Consider the following 25,560-nt stretch of genomic DNA (forward strand, 5'->3'; position numbering starts at 1 on the left):
TACAATAGAGTAACATTCCATTTTGGTATGGAAACAAGGACTAACAAACTGACCTATTACTGCTAAGCACCCAAACCACCAGCAAACGGATGCTGTGCTTTAGGCACCAATGCCCTCGGCATTAAGCTCCCCGGAGGCAGCCCCCAGGTACAGCCGGTGCCCCCCGGCAGGCCCGGCTCAGCAGCCAGCAGCTGGCACTCTTGCTCCACGGGAGAAGCGATGGGCAGCAGCAGCAGCCAGGGATGCAAGCCCACAGACAGGTCTTCTGAGCATTACTTGCAAACGCCGCCGTGACACACTTTGCCCGTATGTGAGCACATCCAAGCTAGATACACACTCCGCGCAGACGTGTAATGGGAAAGGGGAAAAGATTTCCTATTGTGAGCATAGATACCAACCTCTCTTAGAGCCGACAAGTCCAATCCGTCCACTGAGACCAGTGGGAATTAGAGCGTTGTGCAGCAAAAGAGTCTGGAAATTCAAATTGATTTGCAGTGTATCACAGTGCAACACACAACAAAATCCTTCCAAAAGCAACGAGGTACTCTGGGAATGAGTTTTGAAGTTCCTAGAAAACAGAAGCTTTGTTCCCAATGAGAGCAATGCTTTTCTCCATCAGGGGTTTTGCTCTTTGCAGCACAGCCCAGAGTAGTAATGTTATAAATGTGGCTCAAATAAATTGACGAGAACCAGACCAATGAATTGAATTGGTTTATTGAGCAAGCGACAGCAAGCAAAACAGCGCTGGGCGGCCGGGGAGTCTCCACTCCGCCAACGGCGCGCACCCCACTTCCCCAAAGTCACTGGTTTTATACTCTTCTTCATCTGATATACATGTCACCTCCTGGTGTCTTCTGCGTCTGTGTGACCTGTAGATAAGGGATCTCATTCTGTCTCCCGTTGGGAGTTAGATAAGGGGTCTCATTCTGTCTCCCGGTGGGTGTGGGGAGGAAGGCTCCTTATCGCCTTCCCTATACATCGTTTACTTTAACGGATACCCGCGGTCTATAAGAAACATGTCAAAGCACCATAATTTTCCAGTAACTATTAAGCAAGAAGTAACTCTAAGCAAGTAACTCTAAGCAAGCAAGATTTGATTAACAAACAGGAATTTACTCATTACAGTAATAGTTTGTGTAGATGCGCTGGGCAGAGACTGAGGATGGGATATTACAATGGAAAGGCAGCTCTGCAGAGCTTGCTGATACAAATTACAAGGCATTTGCTAAGTTGCTACTTCACAGAGCCATTCTGTACCTCACAGGCCTTGGCAAAGTCACACAGCAAAAGGTAAAGTTAAAGACTGTGACTTTACAACTACCTTCCCCCTGAAATTAAAGAAGTTAAACCAACTTGCACTTGTGCAGCAGTGGCAGGGAGAGTTTCACTGAGGAAAAAATACTGCCCTCCCCCACTAATCTGCTCTTCATTGATTTTAGTACGTGTCTTGGCAAAAATGTTAAGAAAGAATGGGGAAGAATTAAAAAAGAACAAGTGAAATATTCAAAAAGAAAAGAAAAGGGAAACATCTGGGAGGTGCGAAGGAAGGAATTAATAACGAATCAACAAACCTCCCCTCCTCCACATTTCATTGTGAATCCATAGGAAAAGGAACCATTTCAGTACATCACATGGAGAATTTTATCCATCTCCAAGCATAGGAGCATGAAAGCTTTTCTGATGAAAGGTATGTGTCTGAGTTCTACCTGTGCTTCCTGCTCAGCACCAGAGCTATTTTATCATGGAGGGGCATTCTGTAATCGAGATAATAACTCTGCCAGAAAGGCAGAGAAAAGTCTGGGCTAAACAATTTAGATGGTTAAAGGTGAGAGATTCTTACTCGAGGTCTTTTTGCTGGTAACTGGTTTAAAGAGGGCAAAAAAAAAAAACAAACACAAAACCCTCATGGTAGGAGAAAGAAAAAAAAAAGGAAGGAAAACGTATGATTGAAAAATAGCAAAGATAAATTCAAATAAATGTATTCTGAGGTTCAGAACAGAAAACTGGCCAAGGAGCTAGAGCAGAAGTTTCTTCACGCATTAAAACACCCAGGAACAAGAGACAGCTTTGTATAATAACATGCTGCAAGAAAACATGGCAACAGGAGCAACAAAATCCTTCCCTGCTGTGATTGCAGCAGTAGCAGCAATGCCAGAACACATCAGGGGAGCATGTATACATTCCATATGGTTTAATAGCCTGCAAAATAAGTAATTAGTTCCTTTACATTGAGGAAACAATGCATTTCTTCTACTAGGGAGAAAGAAGAGGCAGTTTAGTAATACATTACCACATCTACCTGTTGCAATGATCCTCATTAGGGAGGACCATCACTCTGAGAGCTGCACCTAAGTTTCTCTACTGGTTATTGGCACAGCCTCAAAGATCATTTTGCCAAAGAGTGAGCACATTCCTTCAGAGCAAACTTATCACCAACTGCATAATATGTACCAAGGAAAATATTTGTAAATCCTAAAAGAAAATAGGATAGTAGTGATCTTCTTTTAATCTCCCTTCAGTAGTTATTCACTGTGTTGTTTTGCATTGCTACTTTTTGCTTCAGTCACAGCAGAATGCAAGCATGTGCATAAGGGGGAACACAGTGTTGTCCCCTTTAGATTTACCCTGTGCTAAGGCCCCATCTGTTGTTCAAGAGGAGGTGATATATGACTGAGAAAATCAATGCACAATACTGAGAAATCAGCAGCCTGTTTCTGCATGTCTGTGTCACATAGCAGGGTCTCACTGTGCCGCTTAAGTCATGAAAGTCTTACATGTTCTGTGTATTCACACACAAAAATCTGAATGACAAAATTTAAATGACTTTTGATTATGGTCTAGAGTGTCCATATGTAGAGATGGAGGCCATATAAGGTCAAATCAGGAAAATAACATCAGTTTTTGCACCAGTTATGCCCATTTTGCATTTGGAAGCCCCACTACCATCACAGAGATTGCCACATGGAGACTAAGAGCTGAAGTTTGCCCATAACTAGCAATTAAAGTTGCGAGTTTCTTTCACAAGGGAAACTTGACACAAGATACCTTTAATCTCACTGCTGCCTCTGCCCATCACTTTTGAGGAAGCTGCGGCAACAGTGGAAAAACTAGATACTTCCAGTTACATGGAAAATTGAATCTTAAAATACCACCACTAGATGTCCCCTCAGCTCCAGCTAACCAAGGAGAGGTGCTGCTGTTAGCCCTGATGGCTTCTTCCAGCCACCCTAATGCAACACCAGCAGCCAGAGCAGAAGCAGCACGGGCTCTTGCGTGAGTGCAAGCAGCGAGAGCAACGGGGATTCCACCTACAGCCTCACGGTTTCTAGATCATGTTTGCTGCATGCATGATTTATGTGCCGCAGTCACACCCCGTGTTTGCCAAGCAGAGACATACCTTAAGTCTTAGCAGCTGGCTGGGAAGAATGGGCCCATTCAGGCCTGGTTACAGCATGCCTTTGCCTTCTTGGCTGCCTGAGGAAAGCCACCAAGGTGGATCTGCACCAATCCTGATCCTTGCAGGTCTGGAAATTTCCTCTGATACCCTAATTAAGAAGCCGAGGTTCAGGTGGCGTAAGGCAAAGCAGCTGTCAAGGGAATGTTGCCAGTCTGTGCTCTCTGTGAATGGCCCTTACCTTTCAGAAGAGAAAATCTTACATTTGCCACATCCTGCCTGTGACATGAGGTTAGATAAAATATGTTTAAGAGGCATGACCTGGCCTCTGGCCCGGCTGTCTGACCACAGTAACCACACTCTTTCCTTATAAACAGGACACTGTTCCTTCTGGGTACCTGTGATTTGCCAATTCAGCTTTATTCAGCTCACTAGAATGATTTGTTTCTACTGAATTTTCAAAAATCAAAGTGATGGCTGTGGGTGACTGTTCGAAAGCACTGCTTTTCCTGCAGCCTTGGTGGAACATGGAAAAATCAGCTGTTGCACGGCCACTTTATGTGGGTTGTTTAGGTACTTAGAAAGATGTTAACCTGGCTCCCAAGGAGATTTGCTTGTTTGAGAACTGTGTTCATCTTCTGAGACTGACACTCGCCTTACGCCAGCTCCATGAGAATGACACCATCATTTCAGGCATTTCAAGCTAGAGTAGGAGGAGCAGTTGAAAGTCAAGGTAAGTTCTGCCCTAGCAGGGTGTCAGCAGAACAGAGTAAATGACCCCAGGGAGGATTTTCTTTCTGGTCTCCACTTAAAGCAACCATCATTAACCCCTGCCCTATTCGTTTTCCCCCCTCATTAATATAAATGCAACGTTCTCTCTACCGACAAGGAGTATAGTGAATAACTCATCATGCTAATTACCTGGGCACAATTACAAATATCCCATTAATAACCGCCACAAGATCACCTGCTGTCTTGCTGTGCTCAGGTATTACACCATTGACTCTGGTATGCACCAATGGTTGCTCACCCTAACCTGAATAAGGTTGGAGAATTACTACTGTTCCTGCTCCTGCCAGATGGCAGATCACAAGTGCATACAAAGAAAACACAAGTTCTTTGTAATAAACCTTCTCATATTCCTTTCATGGTATCCAAGCATCGCCACCGAATATTATCAGCCAGAACACCCTTAGGTGCTTAAAACTATACTGGTATGATGACAGCAGAGTTTTCTGTCTTCCAGTCAAGCCCCTGTTCAGCCAAAGAGGCCTCTAAGTATATTCCAAGGCATGAGCTGATTTTCTTGTCTTCTGTATTCTCTTGGATATACAAATGCTCTATTTTAAAACAGGCAGAACATGCGTAAAGTATACACATTGGAGTTTTGGGGGTGAGGGCAAAAAGCAATAGCCTTTAAATCACAAGAAGGGAGATCCAAGTGAAGCTTGAGGGCCAGTTTTCCAGCAGTGTGGATGATGAAACAATGGAGTGGAGTGCCTGGAATGTGGGACCTTGAATCCTGGGCATTCTTGGGGTCAGGTCATGAAAGCATCCCGCTGCTTTTTGCCTGCAGTTGATTCTCCTTCTGAACATGCCCCCTAGCCCCATTACCTGCTGTACCACAGCTCTGCAGCAGGAGCAGTCTTGCCCTTCTAATTTGAAATGAGATATATTCCTTCTGGGGACTGTGACAATAGCAGTTGCAGAAGATGCAGGAATCCTTTCTCTTTCAGACCTCAGCTGGTGTTATTTCACAAGAACAACTTTCTGATCAAAAAGGGGGCAGAGCTAACCCATTTCTCTGCTAACTCCACCTCCACAAGTAGATGCCAATCTTTCTTTAGACTTTGTCCCTGAATTAGAAAGATAACCAGAAAGCATCAGATAAGAAACTGGACACATCAAAATAGTCAAACAAAAGCTGAAGGACTTTGATAATAAACATACACGGAGTGAAGACATTTTCACATGGATTCCTTATTTCAGCATATAAGAAGACTTACAGCAGGAATTTTGCTTAGGACAACAAAACTCAACATTGAGGTCTTTATGGCAATCTCTAGCCACCCTGTCTGAGGCTTTTGTCCCACACACAGGCCACACACTCACGGAGGTGTCATCTTTTGGGCACCATACTAACATGGAACAAGTGCAGGAACACCCTGGATGCTAACGTAATACAAACAGAGATAAGGGAAGAAGAACACCAGTGAACAAATGCAAATTCACTTTGATGACCAGAAAAATTCTGGCTTGCTTCCTAGTAAAGCTGTGGTAGCACCTGAAACAGAGGCTGCCTGGAGCAGAGGACAACACAGTATTAGCCAAAATACGTTGGCTAAATAAATTGAGTAAGAACTTCATCAACATTACAAAGCAAAAGATATCCAGAGAAGTACGATTTAAAGATTCAGGTTAAAAGCAATGTACTTACACCATTGTAAAACTCCACTTAAACAAAATAAACTTAAAACAGGTAGCTGGTTTAGCTTATTAGTTAATTTACACAGCAGTGTTGTGCTGACACAACAAGGCCTGTTGAGAGCATGGGAATCAACCCAACTACACCGCTTCACCAAAATATGTCTCCTGGCATATTTTGGATGGGAGATGCAGCTGTGCTGGTGGGATTGGACTCTGCTGCCTCAGTCGGTGCCGCTTGGATGTGGCACAGCTTTGCTGGCTGAATATGCCCTCAGCATGGCAGTGATGGCAGGGATGCTGCCCCATGTGAGAAACATGCATCCACAGCCATTTACAGTAGGTTCCTTCAACGGACTTAAACCACCACCTAAATCAGTCTGCAACTACAGCCTCCACTGCATTCACTCCTAAACTGAATACAGTTGGCATCACATCTGTCCTTCCTCTCCTTCTCTCAATCCCATCCATTCACACACAGACATACTAAAAATACATGCAATTCAGTGTTTGTTCAGTGCCATTTATTGGGTTTCACTTTACAGCAGACATTCTTTGTGGCCGCTAGCTCTTCTTCAGGTTAAAATATGGCCTTTCACTCCGGTCAGTTAGATTGGGTACAGTTGTTGCTTTTCCTCCAGTTAAGCAAATAAACTGAATTTTCACACCACAAAACCGAGCTATATTTGTAATTGTAGCACTAAGACTCAGCAGGAACAGAAGCTCAGCTGGAAAATCTTTCAGCTTTCGGTGTCAGAGAGTGACTCTGCTTGGACCCATGAACGGAATTATTTTTTTCTGTGAGCAGTTCTCTCTCCTTTGATGCCAGGCTGCTATCACTGCTCAAGTGTGCAAATCTGAGCAAGCCACCAAAACAAGTGTTAATAATCATCCTGGGAATAAAAGCTCTGTTAGTACAAACTCTCACATCCTTCTCCCACCTTCTACCCAAAGGCTGTTCTAGCAGCTGGTAGGATGAGGCTCTCCCGGTGAGGTGGGAGCGGAAACACAACAGCTTATCATTATGCACCGTCTTCAGTGTTTTGCTAAGTTAGGAATGGACAGGACACCAATCACATTCCCAGGCACTCTGCCAAACTGGGGCCCAAAGGGTAAGCAGAAAGTAATGTTCAGGATGCAAAAGCATCTTAAAAAAAAAAGAAAAAAAAAGGCACCAGATGGTCAATGAAATGATCCAGAACAGGGGAATGTGAATGAACAGTTCAAGTTCTGCTTTAACACCTTATTAAACATAAAGGATTGTATCTTCAGAGCAGGCCATGTCCTGGGACAGCCGCATCAGACTGAGATTTTGCAAATAATCCATCTCCTCCAGAGTCACTGGTGAAGCTACCACCTCAGTGCCTGAGCATTCTGCTCCTTCCAGAGCTACAGGTAGGCATAATCACCCCAATCATTTTTTTCCTGATTAAACTCACTTCCAATAAAACAGTAACTTACCACAAGCAGATTTTGTTCAGTTGCTTTTTAACAGCAGCCTCATATAACACAGTGTGCAAACCCTAACGCAGGGCATTTGTAAACCCGTAAGGGTCGATACTGTAGTTAAACAGAGAGCAGCTTTGTAAAGGGAGAACAAGGCTACTGCAGTGTGCTCTAGGGCTTTTACTTCCTATGGCCAGCACCGGATCTCTGTTCCATGTTAATGAACGGCTGTTGTTCATTCACCCATCGAGGTGGTCCAGTGGAGTGGGCCACTGTGGGACAATTCAGAGGGGATGCGCTGCATGCACAAGTCCCTCCACTGATCTGGGCACTTTGTGCGAACAATACGGACAAAACCATCCATGCGTATCACAAAACTCAAGAAGTCATATGGCTTCATTTAGCTTTCATGCTTTTTGGTTCAAAGACAGAGCAGGGAAGAAAAGGGCTTTGCTTCTTAGAGAAATAAGGTCCCTTATAGCTAAAAGGCAGCTGTTATGAAAGTTGTGTCCCTTTGGCAGGGGATTCCAGAAGAGCTTTTGAGCTACTTCGTCTGGTGGGACACACAAGAAGCCACCCTCCCATACAAGGTAACATTCCAGTGATTTTCATTTGCCCTTGGCAGTCAGTCTCTTACCTACTTGATAGAAATACATTTCTAAAGTTCAAAAACTGAAATGGAATTTCTAATGTCAAAAATTTCCATGCTCCCATCCTTGTGTTTCACTGCAGAGAAACGTGCATTTGTCACAAGAGGTCACAGGCTAAAGCCTTGGGAGCTCCTATAAGGGAGCACACACTGATGTAACAGGAAGAAGCCTGCATACAGTGAGACACAGCAGAGATTGCCTGGAGATCACTCTGCAAAACCAGGTTCAGAAGACCTGGTACAAGAGAAATCTGTTCCTCTTCACCTTTCTCGGAAGGAACTAAAGCTTTTCAAGCTTTGTTCGGCATGATTTTGTACAAGTTTAAACACCACAACACACACTTCTTTGAGGAGGTGTGAAAATGTATTAACTGCAGTCTGCTCTTAATTGACTTACCTAAGGGGAAATATTTGAAAAGTCAATTATTTAAAAAAGAAAGAAAGAAAAGCCTTCACAGTGAACTAAGAGTCGAGGCACCCGCACCAGTTTACTGGAAACCTACTTAAACATACCGCTTTAATTAAAAGGGTGTAGCTCTTTTTTTACACAAGCCTGGAGAGACAGCCTTGTGTAAGGGAAGGTGATGGGAACAGGGGGTGGAAGGTCAGCCCAAGGAAAACCTGGCCATGTGACTGCAGAGTACATTTCTGTGTTTTCCTTTTCTTCCCTGCTAGCTGTCCATCCTGCCTGGGAACCTGGCTGCTTCCCTAAGCACACGTGAAGAGTGAGCCAGTGCTCCCAACTGGTCTTCTGTGTGCTGGAGCTTCGCTGGCCCCACTACAGCCTCAATCAATCTCCTCTTATCTTTATTCCCTCTCCTTTGAAAAAGCAAATATAACCTCTAAGCCTCTTCAAAGCCAGTAACCAAGCAGAAACAAAGCTGAAATCCCAAACAGAAACATTGCCATGACCTAGATTATTTACAGGCTCGGGAGAAAGAAATGCAAATACGTAAGTAGTGATTGTTCTATCGTTTTCGTTTCTATTTTCTTACCTCTTTGTTTTGGCATAAGAAATGGCCACCATGTGACAGTAAGGTCAGGGTATCTCTGGTTACGGCAGCATCTAAGAAGCATTGTTCTGGTAAAATAGTGCCGTGTACAAGCCACACTTCCTAGGAGGAGGCACAGAGTGCTGGATGTGAAGCACTTCAGACACAGTTATACATGCTAGCCTTAAATGATGACACCCCAGCTACAGGTCCTGCCCAAAAAGCAAGATATTAGCCCATACTAAACATGGCATTGCAATGGCAAAACAGTTAGGGATAGCTGGGAGGTAACCCCATTCCTGTGGCTGCCAAGCTCATGTAGCCTGGGTCCCTACACAGGGCCAGTCACTCCCATGGTGTTTCAGGGGCTTGCACAACTGATAGACTTCTGGTTTGGGCACATAATGTGAACATCACTATATGGTGCTGCCCACATCAGCCACAGGGTAAGGGGAAAGTGAGTGGGATGTCACTAACCAAAAGTCTGGGAGGTCACTGCTCCCCTTGCCTTCTGCACAATATTTCTGCCAGCAGCTTCTCTGTTTTATGCAGGTGTCTGTACAATATTTCTCATCTCAGGAGTGCCCCTTTCCCCTCTTTTTTGTTTGGTTTAAATCCTCAAACTACTGATTTTCACCTGGTTTCAAAGAAGCAGCAAAAAAAAAAAAAAATCAGTGTATGTTTATTAAATGAAGCGGAGACTCCCCAAAAGGCTCATAAATCTTTCACTAAGCTGGCCAGAGCTTCAGCCTGAAAACAACTTGCCTGCTTTTTCATTTCATTAGAAGGCTCTTCCACAGCTCTAACACTGATATGGCATCAAGGGCCTTTTGAAGCTGCTGCCTGGCATATGTTTTCTGTTTATTTTTCTAATAAAATAGAATCACGTTCATTAAGTTTTTTGAAAAGCAACTGTACCGGCACACAGCCACAGGGGAAAAAAAAAAAAGCCCCTGATGCTTTCCATTAATGTTAAACTCAGACAGCTTTGTTTACAAATGAGACTGACCTCTTATTGAAGTAACTTTTTTAAAGAAATGGATTCTGAGAAAATTTATTAGTCCACTGTGGCAAATACACTCTCTGAGCAACAAACAGGCTTCTGACCCCTTTTACTTAGATCCAGACATTTCAGAAATGGTTGAGTAGATGTTTTCCAGTTTTCGGTTAGTCGAGGGCTGATCATGGCTTATACATGGGATCCTGTTCCCATTAAAATTAACAACTAAATCCCCACCAATATCACTAGGAGGAAGAGCAAAAGAGAATGCTCAAAACTACATGCTCCTATCAAAAATCTCAGGTTTTTTTACAAACATAGAATCACAGAATAGTTAAGGTTGGAAAGGACCTTAAGGTCATCTAATTCCGGCCCTCCTGCAATGGGTAGGGATGCCTCACTCTAGACTATGTCACCCAAGGTTCCATCCAGCCTGGCCTTGAACACCGCTAGGGATGGAGCATTCACAATTTCCCTGGGCAACCCATTCCAGTGCCTCACCACCCTCACAATAAAGAACTTCTTCCTTATATCTAACCTGAACTTCCCCTGTGTAAGTTAGAACCCATTACCCCTTTTCCTACCACTACAGTGCCTGGTGAAGAGTCCCTCTCTGGCATCCTTGTAGGTCCCTTTCAGATACTGGAAAGCTGCCATGGAGGTCTCCATGGAGCCTTCTCTTCTATATGAAAAACTTAGACTGTCCCTGGCCCTCACATTTCCATAACATCACCACAGTAACAAAGTGCCAGATTTTACAAAAACCCTTCAGAAAATCTTAGTTTGCCTTTTTTATTTATTTATTTAATTCATATTTTCAATTATATTTTCACAAAAGACCATAAGATGCTGCATAGAGTTATAACCAAATGACAGCTGTCTTCATCAAACCCTGTTTGCATTCCTAGATATGATGGGAAGCAATTTATGGCAATGTTTTCCCATAAGAAACACTCTAGTTGCTGCAAGTTCCCAGCCGCAGGGAAGGTCTGGCTGGTGAGAAGCAGGATGAGCCCTGGCAGCCACAGGAATCACAGCGCTGAAGGAGAACATGAAGCAGGAAGCTTAATTCCTTTTTGCAACACATTTCATCAAAGGCCTGAACTTCTGTCTCCAGCATCGCACACAGGTGCTCTCCTCTCATGATTAAGTTTATCTCCATTTGTTTTCTTATTTTCCTTTTTACTTCCTAAATCTTCAAATATAGGTCAAGAGGGGAGCAGCCCCAGACAGTGAGCTCACTGAGGCAGGGGTTTCTTTGGGTTTACATCCAGGTCTACCAAGCTGTGACTTGAAGCAGGTTGCCTCTTTCGCTCCCTCCCCACCAGGCAGGGCTTTATCTCCCAAAATCTCCCCTCCTCAGGTTTCTTCCCACCATCATTTGTAAACCCCTCCTTTTGCTTTGATGAAGAATGAAAACCAGACATGCCAATCCCAACTTCTTCATGAGGAATGCTTCAATCACCATTTCCTGCCAACCCCATCTGTTGCGTTATTAACATGTCTGTATTTCAGAGGTACACATTGCCTTGAAAGAGGTGAAAATTTAGATAGAACTGTAGAGCAGGATCACAACATACATCACTACAAAGATCTGTACAAGGAGAAAATTAGGACAACCGGTATTTGTACAAATGTGTTTCTACAGTATATATGATGATTTCTGCTGAACAGAAGTTATTTCCAAAAAAGAAATCATCCTAAGAGGAACAACAGATTAAGAAAGGGAACAAAGGAGAGGAAAAAAAATATTAAGAGATTTTGAGAAGAAAGGGACCTTTAATGACAATGATGGGTCAGACTACAGTGAATTTAAATACCAGCCTGCAATCAAGTCCATGTAACAGGATCCCCAAACACAGCCCAGCTCTGAGGGAGGTTTCAGCCCCACTTCCCAGGCCTACCTCCTCGACCTTGTCTCTGTCACATAAATGAACTGAAATGAACATATGTTTTTAAGTTTGTTTCTAAAATAACCAGACCAAAGCAGAAATACTGAGCTGCCCACACCAGTCCCCCCACCTTCCTCAGGGGAAAGAGCACAGAAAAACCATGAGTGTTAGTCACATCTGATGAAGTGCTATGTCGACAAGGAGTTATACAAAACAGAGACAAAAAATAGGTCTGTTGGGTCCCAGCTGCAGGTGAACAATGAGCTGTGAGACCAAGCAGTGACAGCGTGCCAAGGCTCCCTCACCCTCAGCCTTGCTGGGCTCCCTGCAGCAACACACCAGCCCTGCAAGTATGCAAGAGATCACCAGGAATGTGATCCTTTCACAGACAGGGGTAGACCATCTCCAAGGGACTCTAAGTACCAAGGAGATGCTTTTAACCTTCAAAAGATGCTACAGAAGCCTGAGAGGTGCCCTGACAGGCTCTTTTCTACAAAGCAAGAATCCTGGAGTTTTAATCACATTAACAACTGAAAAGGAATTTAAAAGTAAAGAGATATGGGTGGATCTCTCAAGGAGCAAGCATAAGCAAGGGATAAAGTGTGGATTAAATCAACTGCTTCCTGGAGAGAAAAAGAGACAGTTAAAAGAGCATGAGCACTCTTCATTTTGATTGATCCCAACAAAAGTAATTTCTGGTGCAAAATCAAAACATGAAGGAAAATGTCACCACAATGTTAATCTAGTCTAAAAAGCTGTTCCTTACCTTATCTTATTCTACTCTTAGCGGACACTGTAACCTCAGGGGTATTTATTTTATTTCCAAGTTTATATCCCAAAGGACACATTTGCACCTTAGGAAGATAAGCAGAGCACAGGGCTCTGGCAACCCCCAGCCTTTTATTCACTCTCTGTCTCTTGCCCTGTGCTGCAAGAAACTCAAGGCAAATCCTATGTCCAGCATTAATAATTCCATGTAGTTCCTCTGCATAGCTCTCATGCTGCTACAGTGATGTAGCTAACGGTGCTACAAAAGCCAACTGTGACTCCATCTACATCCACTTGTCTCTTTTTTATCCTAAACACTGAGCCCTGCAGAGACTTTTCATCTCACAGGGCTGCTTGGCCATTGAAAATCCAGGCTGAATACTCTTCATGGAAAAAAAGAAAGGACATTTTCACCCTTGTCTTCAATAACAGAACAATATACATGAAATGGCAGCCTGGCTTTTTATAAAAGCAAATTTTCATGAAATACAGACATACAGGTTATCTGATAATTATTATTATGCTCATTAAAGGATTTTCTCATTTCTCAGTTTGAAGACTTGATAGTTTTCAGGAAGGGCTATATGAAAGAGACATCATCAACTTGGTTGGTGAGGGAGAACCCAAGCCCTTCTGTCTAAAATGTCAGTAACTGAGGCTACAAATAAAATTCAAAATACTGCTGTAAATCAAGGAAGCTAAGAAAAATCATTTTCCACTTTGGAGCTTTTTCTTTGTTGTCTCCCACAACAATACTATTCATAACTAGTTGAATTGTTACCTATCACAGTATAGGGTCAGCATCAGCTGAGCATACATAGCTTTCCTTTTAACTAGTTGAAATTTCAGGATATAGCACTTCAAAGATGCTTTGACAACAAGAAAACCTGCAAAATTTTAGAGAGCTCAAATTGGCAATGTCTCTTTAATTGGTTTTAAAACATTTCATTAAAGTTTCATGGTACAATCCTACCCTACAGCCACCATTAATCCCTTGTGGCTATGTTAGATACCAAGTTACTTACGGAAAGCTGGAAGAGAACACTTTGTCCTTCTCTCCCACCTATTACTGTTTACTAAACTAATTACAGAAGATTTAAGAAATCATCCCAGAAAAAAAGAAGTTACTGCAAGCTCCCCTTTCTTGTTATGACAGGCAGCCCCGTGACTTATTCTGAGTTCTAGTCCCTGCTCTGCCCAACTGTTTTTCCAGTCTTATGCAAACAAGGAATTGTTCATCTGCTTCCATTTCCTAATCCCAAATTGGATCGCTACCATTTGATATGCAGAGATGCTTTGCAACACCCCAAAGAGAGGATGTTTAACATCATGCTGCCCCATTGTACAAGATGACAAGAGCATGGGAAACTGGTAGGGCAGAAGGATGGGCCTTTCCCAAAGGGCAGCTATTTGGCCATAAGCTTGAATAAACCTGACAATGAACTTCAAATAGGCAAGGTGGTATGGAAGACAGGCTGGTAGAGCTTGGCAGAATATGATAAGCATGTTTCACAATACATCAGGAGATTTCCCAATCTACCAACGTACATGTGAACTTCAGAAATTCAGTGGCAATGTGGTAAAAGAAAAGCAGATGAGGGAAAACCAGTTTTTTTTTACCTCTGCTGTGAAGCAGACAAGAGGAATGGCAAGGGTACTGAGGGGAAAAAACGCATTGTGGTCAGTGTGCAGCACCTGGCTACTAAACATGGAATGAAGAGTACGCAGCTGCTAGTCCTGCCAGCCTCTGTTCACAAAACACAAATGGGACACTCAAGTGGGACTTTGCACTCTTTGGCAGTGCTACTCTGTACCTCCCCAAATGCCGAGATGGTCCCCTTCTGGCATGCCAGTTCCAGGAAAAGGACTAACCCATGCAAAACCGAGCCTATCAGGCCTTTCAAAGCACTCTGGCACACTTGAAAAATCATGGAACTAGGCTAAAATGCATCAGTGGGATGCTTTAATGCCTACTGTTCTAAAATCCCTATTCTGGCATGCAGAGAGCATTGATCAGTAGCAGGAGGCACCAGCAAAACCCACAATACCTTCTGGTTTCAAAGCATGCACGGGAAATACCTTCAACAAAGAAACCAGCAGGCTGCTGGACTTTACCTGCAGGGCTCTCTTTATAAGCTAATAGTTTCCTCCTCTTGGCCTTGGCTCTGGCCCCGGTGAGATGTACTTCAAAGGAAGAGCCTCCCTGGTATGGACTTGAAGCTGGAAGTGCTGCAATCAACAGGAACTGGAGGCTTTGGGACCCTCATTTCCAAGCCTGTTTTGCTTTTTGTAAAGTAAAAGAGAAAGGGAAGAAACCATGTACATAGTAAAAGAGAAGGGAAAGAAGCAGGAGGCCTTATTGCAATTACATGTGTCTGCTTGTTGCTGGAGGCAAGGAAAGAAACAAGGTGTCAATGAGGCTCTTAAGGCAGGTAACACAGAAAACAGCTGTTTATCCAGCAAAAGGAGGTAACATGATTGCTTATCAGAGCTGAACTAAGATTTCCTGCAGAGCCCTGCGGTGGACCCAAGGGAGCTGTGTGAGGGTACACATGGGATACGGCTGGAAGAGCAGTGGTGTACTGAGGTAAGCCTCTGACCAAGCTCTGTATTAAAAGGAGACAAGAGAAATCTCACCATTTTGGAACGTGCTGAGATGTGGTGATGTGTCTTCCTCTGTCCAAGAGCCTGGTTTGAAGTAAGGGACTCACACTAGGGCATGGCTCCTTCAGTGAGTCCCTCCCACTGAATCAGGAGTTAAAAAACACAACACCCAAACTCCCAAAACACCCTAGTCATGTGACCCAGGCAGTATCAGCAACTCCCCATGGTGGCTATCCTTCCTGAGAGAGGAAGAGAGGAGGCACAGAGGGAGCCACCACCGCTCCTTCAGCCCCATGGCCTCTCTAAGTGAGAAGGGCTGCGAACACTTCTCTATGCCCCTTCTACCACTGCCTGCTCAGAGCTAGGTGCAATGCACAGGGTATTTTCCACCAGCACCAATCAAGACGGGGCTTAAACTTGCAGGATGCCAAAGGAAAGGGCTTTATATTGGACAGGATCAAACAGCAGGCTAGGCTAACTGGGGTGAAATATGAGGACACTTACTCAGGGCCAAAGGTTAATGCCTCCCCACATGACAAGGGTTGGTATCTGGGGAATCCAGAGGCCACCATGCAGCTACTGGTCTTTGCCCAGTGATCTGAGAGACTGTGCTCATCAGCTCCAGGGTCCTGCATGTGCCACAGCAGAGACAGTCTGAAGCAGAAACTGAGACACTGTTGCTAGAAGAAAATGATAACTGAGGGGAAAAAATAAGCTGGCTTCTGGCTTGATTCACTGCAAGCCCTGCTAACACCAAACTCAAGTGTGAGGACAGTGCCTACAAGGCAGCGGGCTCTTTAGACAGTGCCTATGTAAATAATGCTGGTAGAAGACTGGAGGATTACCTTTCCAAAGGATTAGGAGCATTGCTTTTTCAAACACAACATCTCTCTTTGCTCTCCCAACAGCTACTGGCTACAAGCTACATGGCTTTTCAGCCCATCAGTAGCACTCCCTGGAGCTAACAGAATAACTCAGCACCTGAAGGGGACCCCATAGAGAAAGAGGGCACATTTTAGAGGCTGTGCTGCTAGCGCCAGCCACACTCCTGTTGTGCCATAGGAAACACAGCGGTGGTGTAAAAACAGCCTTGCTAATTTTGGCTCTGTGTGAGATTTTGCTTCCTCTCTTCTTGCTCAGCTGTGGAGCTCTCCTGCATGGCTGCCCTCTCTGACACAACATCACCACAGACACATTTGGCTACTGAAAAAGGTGTTAAACCGCTGAGCGGATGCTTGCTGTTTGAACAATCACCCGTCCTGGAAGAGCACCCTATGGCACCCCACAGAACCTGGCACAAGGGCTGTGGCAACATGTGTTCAACGTGATGCTGCAGCCCCAGGCTCTGTGCCTGCTCCCACGTGGCACAAGGACAAGGATGGACCAGGATGGCCATTGCCAGGCCAGCCCAAGCCGTGGGAAAGCCCCTGTGCCTCACCGCTGTGCAAGCGCAGCTCTGCGGCTGCTGGAAGCGGTGGGAAGATAATCCGGAGCAGCTACTGGCATTCCTCCTGTACCCCAGGAGCAATCACAGCCCAGCAGTGGCCTGACTTTTCCAGTGTTACTAGGAGCAATGGAACAGCATCAAGGATACCTAGGAATTTCCCTTTTATCACAGCTGTAGCCACAGAGCAGAAGGGATAAATGAACTAGCTATCAAGTATTTTCCTAATTCTGTCCACAGGCACAACTGGTAGGCACATTTTCTCCATGTCCTCATGTTCTCCTTAAGGATCCAGCAGAAATGCTGTACTAGTGCTGGGAAAGTGGGGAGAGATGAGATCTTTGGAGGTCAAGTACTACTTTGTGGGTCTTGCAGTGAAGGGTTTCACCAAAAGTGCACACATATTATACTCCCATTACCACCCAACTCAGATACAATTAGAAAGCAAACTTTGGGCCTTCAAAGAAGGACTTACCAAGAACAAGTCCTTACCAGAGATATAAATTATCTAAATAAACACGAGCACATCACTGAAGTGTTTCATGGTTTGCCAAGTAGTTTACATGAACCAGTGAGAGCTAGGGAAAGAAGTTTGCATACAAACTGCTAAGAAGGCCTGTTATATCACACTTTCCAATGAAGCCCAGGTGTTATCCTGGCTGTGATCAGCCTCATTGAGCAACAAGCATGATCAAAGGGAAACCATTACAAATGCTTCCATATGAGAAACTCCTGGGCCACTAAGGAAGGGAATCATGCGGGTGGTATAGGGTACCGCTCATCTAACTGGGTGTCCTGAGAACTGTATCATATCATACGTGATGATGTTCACATTTGCAAATGAAGAGTAAAAGATGCTACATTTTTTTTCCCTAGGGAAGTGTTCTCCAGTTCAGTTTATATAATTTGTTGCCACACTGAACAAAGTAGCAGGAAATTAAACCCCCCCCCCCCCCCCTTCGTGCATAGTATCCCTACAAGACACTACATAGACCTTATTTCTTAGAGTTAAAAAGTGAAAGTAGCAGTTTCTCTAGATATGTATTAGTTTATCATATTTCATGGTGAAAAAGGAAAAGAAATACTAGTCATGATGCATGTTACCAAAATCTCTAAGCTAAATAGTTGAAAATATATATTATAAATAATATTCCACATGCACAATGGACACGTGCAAGTTTATGTGAGTCATTAAAGAACTAGGATGAAAATATGCAGACTTTAAGACCATGTTTTAAGAAATTTTAACTGAAAACACATGCAGAGCATGCATTCTAGCAGATAATTACGCTTAGAGTGGAGCATGGCTCATAGAAAAAATTGAAAGAGTATAGGAATTTTTTATCTAATAACTACATGTATTACAAAAGTACTTCCTATTTTCTTTCTCTAAAAAGTTGATTTTTAGGCACTACAGGTCACCCACCTCTAGAATCTCACTGATCGAGTCTGCAATGTATGTATAAAGACACCTGGACTTAGAAGATCGAGAAGAATACTGTTTTTAACATCTTCCCTTGTCTGAAACAACAGATTGCTCAAAATATAATAAAAAAAAGGGGGGAGCAACTCACAAATCTCAGAGAAAAGATGAAACCTAGAAGATGACAAGGCCAGCCCTTCTCAATCAACAATTCTTTCTCATTCCCATTTTTTATCCTCCCAGAACTGGGAAGGCTAAATTTAAAGGGCTCACACATTTCCTCCTGTTTGCAGGATACTCAGCAATTTGAGATAAAATGAGTAAAAGGGTGACCTCTTGACTTTAAAAGATTGCTGACTAGTTTTGTTCTGGTAAGGAGGCCATTAAGTACTTTCTTTACCTGAGATTTCTGCAGCTTTTAACAGCAAGAAACCTCAGATGTTTGGTCTATTTTTCCTGTAAAAACTGATGTCTAACTTTTATTTGTATTTTTTAGTCTATTTTGTTTGTGTGTGGAGACACGACAACATTTAAGTATTAGACACTGCTTTTCAAATCACTACTCTTTATTTGTCTGGCATGACTAATGTAGCAATAAAACTCAGCGCCACTGATCCAGGGATTGCAAACCTACCTTAGTTGCTTTTGAAGGTGTTCTTTGCTTTACAGGCTTTGCTAGAGCCGGCGAACTTGTGTCAATAGGATGGCAATTCTCATCACTTCCTAGTAAGGCCAGGCTGAAACCTCATTGTTTTTGTTTCCTAGAGAGAGAACTGGGATCACATCTGCATTTTATAAAAGCTCCTGAATAGTTGCTGATCAACAACAACCAGCAGCCAAAGCTTAGCCTCTAGAAGCTCACATTGTTTTGCAGTTGGAGTTGCTAGATACTGTGTCCTCGTAAAAAGTGTGGTTAAGTCATTTAAGCTCTGAAACTGAGAACTGTACTCCCCTGAACAGCTAGCAGAAATTGTTACTAACAAGAATTTTATGCAAAAGGCTCCAGGCTGCTTTATTCATCTTCCTTTGTTCTTTAACGCGTACTCATCATCAGCTCAAAACCCACTAGTATTTCTAGCTTCTATGAAATAAGTCTATTTTGAGATAGTAACTCAGATGTAAATGGAAGAAAATTCATTTTTCCTATGTGTCTTTTGGGGTTTAATATAAAATCTGCAAAGGCATTAAAACAGTAGGGTAGGGAGCTAGAGCCGCTATGGGAATTAAAAAATTGCATGTGTAAAAAGTGTTCACGCTATTTGCTGTCAGTTAAGGCACAGGTGTGGGGGAAGGACTTGTAAAATGGTCTGCCTCTCTCAAATTTCTCTGACAAGCACATTGACTGAATTTCATAAGGACCAGTCTAGCAATGAACCTAGAAGAGACGTAGCTTTTGCCTCTTACTTCACAGCTGTCTGCCACCTCAACCTCACCAAGTGCTGGGGGCTTGTGCCTGGGCAGTGCAGGGGTTCCTGTGGATGGTGGCTTGCTTCACCGGGTGACAGGCCTGTTGGCCCAAGTGTTCCTAGAAGCAGGAGCTGTTCTCCTGCCCAAGCTCCCTTTCATATGAATTATGGCAAGTCCGTCAATCCTTCTTTCCCAGTTGTTATTGAGGGCTATTATGTGTCAGACTGCTGTATTCCTGCCAGAGAGGCTCCTTACACTTGCTCACTTGCACAGGACAGGCACTGCAGATACAGTTGTGCTTTGCTTAGCTTGGGATCACACACAGCTCAGGGCACGCATTGCTCTGATGCCAGAACACATGAGGAAGCTGGATGTGCTCCGAGCCTGAAGCAAATGAGTGAGCTGTGCCATAACCCCCCTGCAAGCTGCTGATTGAGAGGGATTATGGAAAAGTGGGTTCTTGGGAGGACTTGACTTGGGAGCTCATGGGTAAGAATCAGCAGAACCTCTGTTAGTACGGGGCTGGAAAAGAGGAGGTCTGTGAATGCCCTCTGCCACATCAGGCTCTTCTCTACCCACTTCATTTCCATCTTTCTCCATATTTTTGCTCCTCTGTTCTTTTCCATTCTGTGTCTATTCCACATGCAGGCATCGACTTGTCCTCCTACAAACACAGTGTGCTTAGGCATGGTTGGCATGGAGAGAGGAGGTAAGAGCTTCTCCTGCAGCAAGAAAATGGTAGCCAGTTACAGGAGAACAACAGGAAGGCATGAAGGGGGTCATCAAGTTCCCTACATTCCTCCATGTCACATGTAAAGACCTGCACCCACAGGTACTCACAACTTAAAATACCACACAGACAGGGTCTAGCAGGACCAGGCTGCCCACAGTAGCTACATCCAGGCTGTAGCTTGTAGCTTCACCCCATGAGATGAGAACCTAGTCACCTTACAGCTAGTTCTTTGCATTGTGTTGTCCAGGTACAGCTCAGGCTGTCAGGAAAGCCTCAGTCACACTCAGCCCACCTACCAGGGAGCATTTTACACCACGGCATGCTACCCTTGTCCTACAGGATGTCCAAGTAATTTTGGGGCAGGGATCAAGTGGGCTTGCACTTTGCCGTGAGCTGCTTGGGACATTCCTACCAGGAAAAGTGGCAATGTTTCCATCTTCACTGGAGACCCTTGGAGGTATCTACCCTGTGACACTAAAAGGGTCTATTGTTAGGGTGTTCTCCAGGCAGGTCCCCAGCCCTAGCAGCCACTCACCCTTTCCCCAGATGCAAACTAGCACACACCTATTGATTTCAAGAACCTGGCAAAGATAACTTATCACAACAGATCCATTAACCCCTCTTGGAATTGCATAAGCTGCTGAACTCTTACCATGCACAGAAAGCTCAGCAGAGTATTAGAGGAGATAAAATAATCCATCAGGCAAAGGACATTGTTACGGCTGAGGAGTAATGCTCTCAGAGGGCTCCGTTTCAGGTTGATCTAGAAAGACATGTAAGACCATATACTTCAAAATCAGATGGGGAGAACTCAGCACAGACAACATTGCAGGGCGCAAAGTAGCTGGCGCAGGACAGGGTCCATCTTTGCAGAGTGCTGTAAAGGCACAGCCCTGAGGGTTTTACAAGGGTCAGAAAGGACAGCAAGATCCCTAGGTTGAATTTCATACAGGGCATTATCCCCTTCTGGGATATCAGTGGTAGGAAATACATACATTTTTTCCACAGCAGAGCAGAACCAGACTGTGAGGAACTTGAGCCCGTTCACTGTAAGTTGGGATTCAAGGTGAGGCAGAGGAGCTATTCACCAGTCTCCTGCCTAGGATTTTCTTCATTCCTTCCTTGCCCCTACAGCAGGGGTTTTCAGCCTGTGGCCTGTAGCCTTTGGAAAGACTTGGAAACTCTCCTCGGAGGACACAAAGTGTCCTTGCTAACCCTGACTTTGGGGATTTAAAAGAGGGGTTTGCACCTCCGTGGGAAAAGTTCCAAGACCTGCAACGCCAAAGCCTGGGAAGCCCGTGCCCTGCTGCGGGAGCCAGGGGAGGAGGGCACAGCCATCACCCCACGGGCAGCTCCGGGCAGGGAGGCCTCGAGAGGGCTGCCGGCAGCTGCCAAGACCCCTTGGGGCCCTTGGAGCGCAGGACGCCCATCGGCCCGCTTCGGCCGCGGTAACCCAGCGGGGGTCGCAGCGGGGGTCCCCGGGGCGGTGCGCTGGGCGGTGCGCGGGGCCACCGGTGGCCGCGGCGGGGCGGGGCGCGGGGCGGGGCGCGGCGGGGAGCGGTGCAGGGCCGCCACGGACACACGTGGCTCAGCCCCCCGAAAAGGCATTCCTCGCCGGAGGGAGCGGGCAGTTCGTATCTCAGCCCCTTCAGAGGCGCCGTCGGTCCGGTCGGCGGGTGTCAGCGCGCAGGGGCCGCGGTTGGCTCCCTCCCCTGCGGAGGCAGCCGCGGGCTAGGGGCGGCCCTACCTGCCGGCACCATGAACCTTACAGCCGAGAATCACCGCGTCCCCCTGAGCGACGGGAACAGCATCCCGCTGTTGGGGCTGGGCACCTATGCTGACCCCCAGAAAGTAAGTCCGGTGGCGCCGGGACCCCCCGCTCCGCTCCTCCGGCTGGGGCAGGTGGCGGTCGCCCTGGCTGCAGACCCCCCGACGGGGGCTATCCGCCAGTTCCACCCTCCCTTTCCTCCCCGACAGGCTATTTCTCCTTTTGCTGCTTGGAGAATTAGAGCCCGAGCGCTCCCGTGAGCAGGACGGGAGGTGCGCGGCGCGCAGAGGAGGAAAAGGTGGGGGGAAAAAACACCCAAAACCCTAATACTCCTGCCCAGGTTGCGGTGTGGCGCTCACCATCCAGCCCCGCCGCACGGCTCCGTGCCGGTGAGCACAGCGGAGGAGGTGCGGGGGTCCGGGATTCCCTCTGCCGTGGCCCCGGGGGCTGGGTGTCGGGACAGTGCAAGCCCGGGGCCGCCGGAGTCACCGGGAAGGGATGGGGTACCCAGCGAAAGCCGGCTCCTTGGCAGGGAGGCTTAGAGCACTCGGTCCCGAGAAGCCCGGTGTCTGAGGAAACCGGTCCCACTGCCTCCCTGGGCCGAGCGCTGATAAGATGAGGGGTTTCGGACCGTCTTGCAGTTGGCCCTACACTTTCCAAGGAATGTTCCTGAAACAAAGACCAAATTCCTGCATCCTGATTCCTGCTGCTCCCGTAGCTGAGTGCCAGCGGCCAAACCACTCTCAAATATTCTACATCCTTCGGTGTTGCGTGTCCCGGGCAGGCATCCATCCCATCTGACTGGGATCGCTGATTCGGCTGCACCGAGGCTCTGGAAGCACGACTGATGCTTCTTCCCTCTGCGCACCTGGAAGCGCTAAGGCAACTCACTAGCTGCTGCCTTTTGCTCTCCTAAATCGCCTGTTCTTTCAGTAATTCTTGTTTGTTTGTTTGAAGAGTGGACAAAGAGAGAGCGTGGTCAGAACCCTTCTTGTGTAACAGTATCAGAGTTGAAATGCAATACTGTGTGTGTGACTCCACACACCACGAGGTAGTTAAAATACCTTTTTAAAGAAAACTCTTGATTAAAGCCGTTTAACACCCACTAATTGTACTACGGTGTATTAATAACAGTGTCAAATAAGATAATCAATAACCATTGCTGCAAGTAGGGCAATGTTGATTGATGAGCGATGTAGAAAGGGCTGCAGATCTCCCTGATTAACACTGCCGGTTTACATGAGGAGAATGGGTGGGAATCTGCAACTTCAGAGGCTGGGCACCGTCCCCCACATAACTTGGGTTTATGGAGATATTTTCAGCTAGTGTGTTCTTTGAGTAACAGTTAGTGAAACAAAATGAAGCTCCCTAACAGGAGTTTTAACGCAGCAAAGCAGAACGTTGCATAATTCAGTGACAAAATAACTCTGAGCAAGCTTGAAGTGTCTCTTTCCAGACTTGAATATCACGTCTCCAACTCTTGAGTTGCAGTTTTACACTAGTTTAAAAGTTGAGTTAAAATAAGGCTGTCAGCAAGAGGTGCTCCTGCCTCGCTGCCCTTCCCACCTGCAGCCCAGATGCACCTTGGACTGATGCTGTGGCATTAGCCAGGGAGCTCAGAGTGGCAAGTAATCTGCCGGAGTTGAGAAAGGGGGCAGATGGGATTCCCCTTTCACAGGCAGCTTTTCTTCAATGCTGTAACCCTGCTAAGAGTTCGTTCTGCAGGAATTAAAATGTCTCAAAATCAACCTGTTCCTTCTTCCCCACTCCTGTAAAATCCTGCTTCCCGTTTTGCCCTCCCATGGATCAAGGGGGTGGTGAGCCTTGCTCAACTAGCCAAAATGTATCATTTTTAGGGAGAACTGGTTTTCAGCAGAATCAGCCTCGGTGGTGGCTTTTCGCTTTTCGCACGTACCTCCTTGTTTCTGGTGGCAGGAGAGGGGGACAAGACAACAGGATGATGCAGACAGGGCATTGCTATGGAAACTCCAATTTAGAGCAATTGAAGCTACTGTGTAACTGCACCCTCAGTGGGAATGGGTGCACATGCCCAACCACCCATTCTCCCCCCACGTTTGTAGGAGTTTGATTTTCTGAGCTGTCTTTCTTTTTCAACATGATAAACATGTTTGAAAGTTATGGGTGGGAGGAGGAACTGAGAAGAGGTAGAGAAAGCAGTGCTGATAAGGCACTTGAAAAAGTCTAATTTTTTGCAGAAGACCATCTGAAACACTGTCTATCTGGAGGAGCTGGGATGAAGCTTTACGCTAGTATTTAGGATTGTGTATTTGAGTCAGGGAGGGCAGCTGGGGAAACGCAGTAGCAGGGTGCCATGGGATTATGTTGCAGAATTGTTTGCAGCTACTGGTCGTTGATGGGTCCGGATGTCTAAGTAGGTCACCACTTAAATTTGCCCATCTCAAAAAGGCTGCTTTGCTGATAAAAGGACAGGGGTCTTCTGTCAACCCGTTGCAGTGGCAATGAAGTGCAGTTTAGCTGGGACAAGCTGCTCTGCCGAGTGCAGACTTGTGCCTGGCGCAACCTCCAGTGGGATGCCTGGCAAGGTTTCCCTCCTGTTCCTCCTGCCTAGTGAGCTGAAAGCCTTTATGGCAACTCGGGACTGTTTCAAGTTTTATCTTAATGAGTGAGGCTAAAAACTAGCACTGACACGTTTCCCTTAAAATGCTTAGCTGTAGCCTTTTGAGGCTGAGTTGCTTAAGAAGCAGCATCTGAGGCTCCCGTTCTCCAGTGGTGGGGGCAGGCAGCTGGTGGTAGCAACAGTGCCAGCTGTCCCCAGCACGCTATTTCTGCTCATGAGTCAGATCTCCGCGACTTCTAGTCATTTTGTGCTTTGATACAAAACACAGAGCCGTTCGTTTGTCAGATTATTCATCTTGCTCTTGGAGGCAGATTCATTTTGCTTTCTCTCAAAGGTTATTCACCCTGGCACCTCCATGTCCTTGAGCAGCTTGTCCAAAACAAATCTGTTTTCTCAATCTCGTGCTATAGCCCAGTAGCTCAAAATGAGCCCAGAGTGTTCTTCCTGAAGTGCAGGAATGTGCTCACTGGTTAAGCAAACCAGGCAGATCTAGTTAGCCATGGAGCAGGGAAATCTGCTTCTCCGACAGTCAGTTACATGAAAACAGAGGCAGGAGGCCAGCATTCATGTTTCGGGCTTTGTCTGGATAAACTGCACAGCAGTGCCTTCAGAACTGAAATGTGTCAGCAGCCTGCCTTGCTCATATTAAATAATTGAATTGTTCTCCCAAAGACAACTTCGGGAGATAAATCATACTTCTCCAGTTGTGAAACACCACACACAAAATAAATCAGTTCATCGAAATCTGGTCCCTCGTAAAAGTTAACTGACTCAACAAAGTACATCACTTAACTGAAGCAGAGCTGGACCACTGTAGAATAGGCCTGTTTGATAATCAGATTAATTTTAATTGAACACTCTTTACCTATAGATGTAAGAGAGCTTTTCTCCTGACTGGATATAGGTCAGGATGACAAGAATTCAGCTTATTCTTTGAGACTGAAAACACTGGTAGTGCAATGCTGGGAGTTTCTTTTTGCTTTACTCTCTTAGCACAGTAAGAAAGCACAATGAAAC

At 45.5% G+C, this 25,560-nt stretch overlaps 2 protein-coding genes across 2 annotated transcripts in view; both read left to right on the plus strand.

Moving 5' to 3' along the window:
* The window catches only part of RAB19 (RAB19, member RAS oncogene family), a 327,487-nt gene that overhangs the window by 47,349 nt on the left and 254,578 nt on the right, over window positions 1-25,560 (plus strand). The gene's annotated exons all lie outside the window — the stretch shown is intronic.
* Window positions 21,731-25,560, plus strand: part of AKR1D1 (aldo-keto reductase family 1 member D1) — a 35,718-nt gene continuing 31,888 nt past the window's right edge. The window contains exon 1 of the mRNA XM_062616426.1: window positions 21,731-22,027. Within this exon, the coding sequence (XP_062472410.1) occupies window positions 21,935-22,027 (93 nt within the window). The 5' untranslated portion in view covers window positions 21,731-21,934. The remainder of the gene's footprint in view (window positions 22,028-25,560) is intronic.

This window comes from Pezoporus occidentalis, unplaced genomic scaffold (assembly GCF_034315485.1).
Source record: "Pezoporus occidentalis ecotype Australia unplaced genomic scaffold, CSIRO_AGI_Poc_V1 ctg19, whole genome shotgun sequence".
Taxonomy (NCBI): domain Eukaryota; kingdom Metazoa; phylum Chordata; class Aves; order Psittaciformes; family Psittacidae; genus Pezoporus; species Pezoporus occidentalis.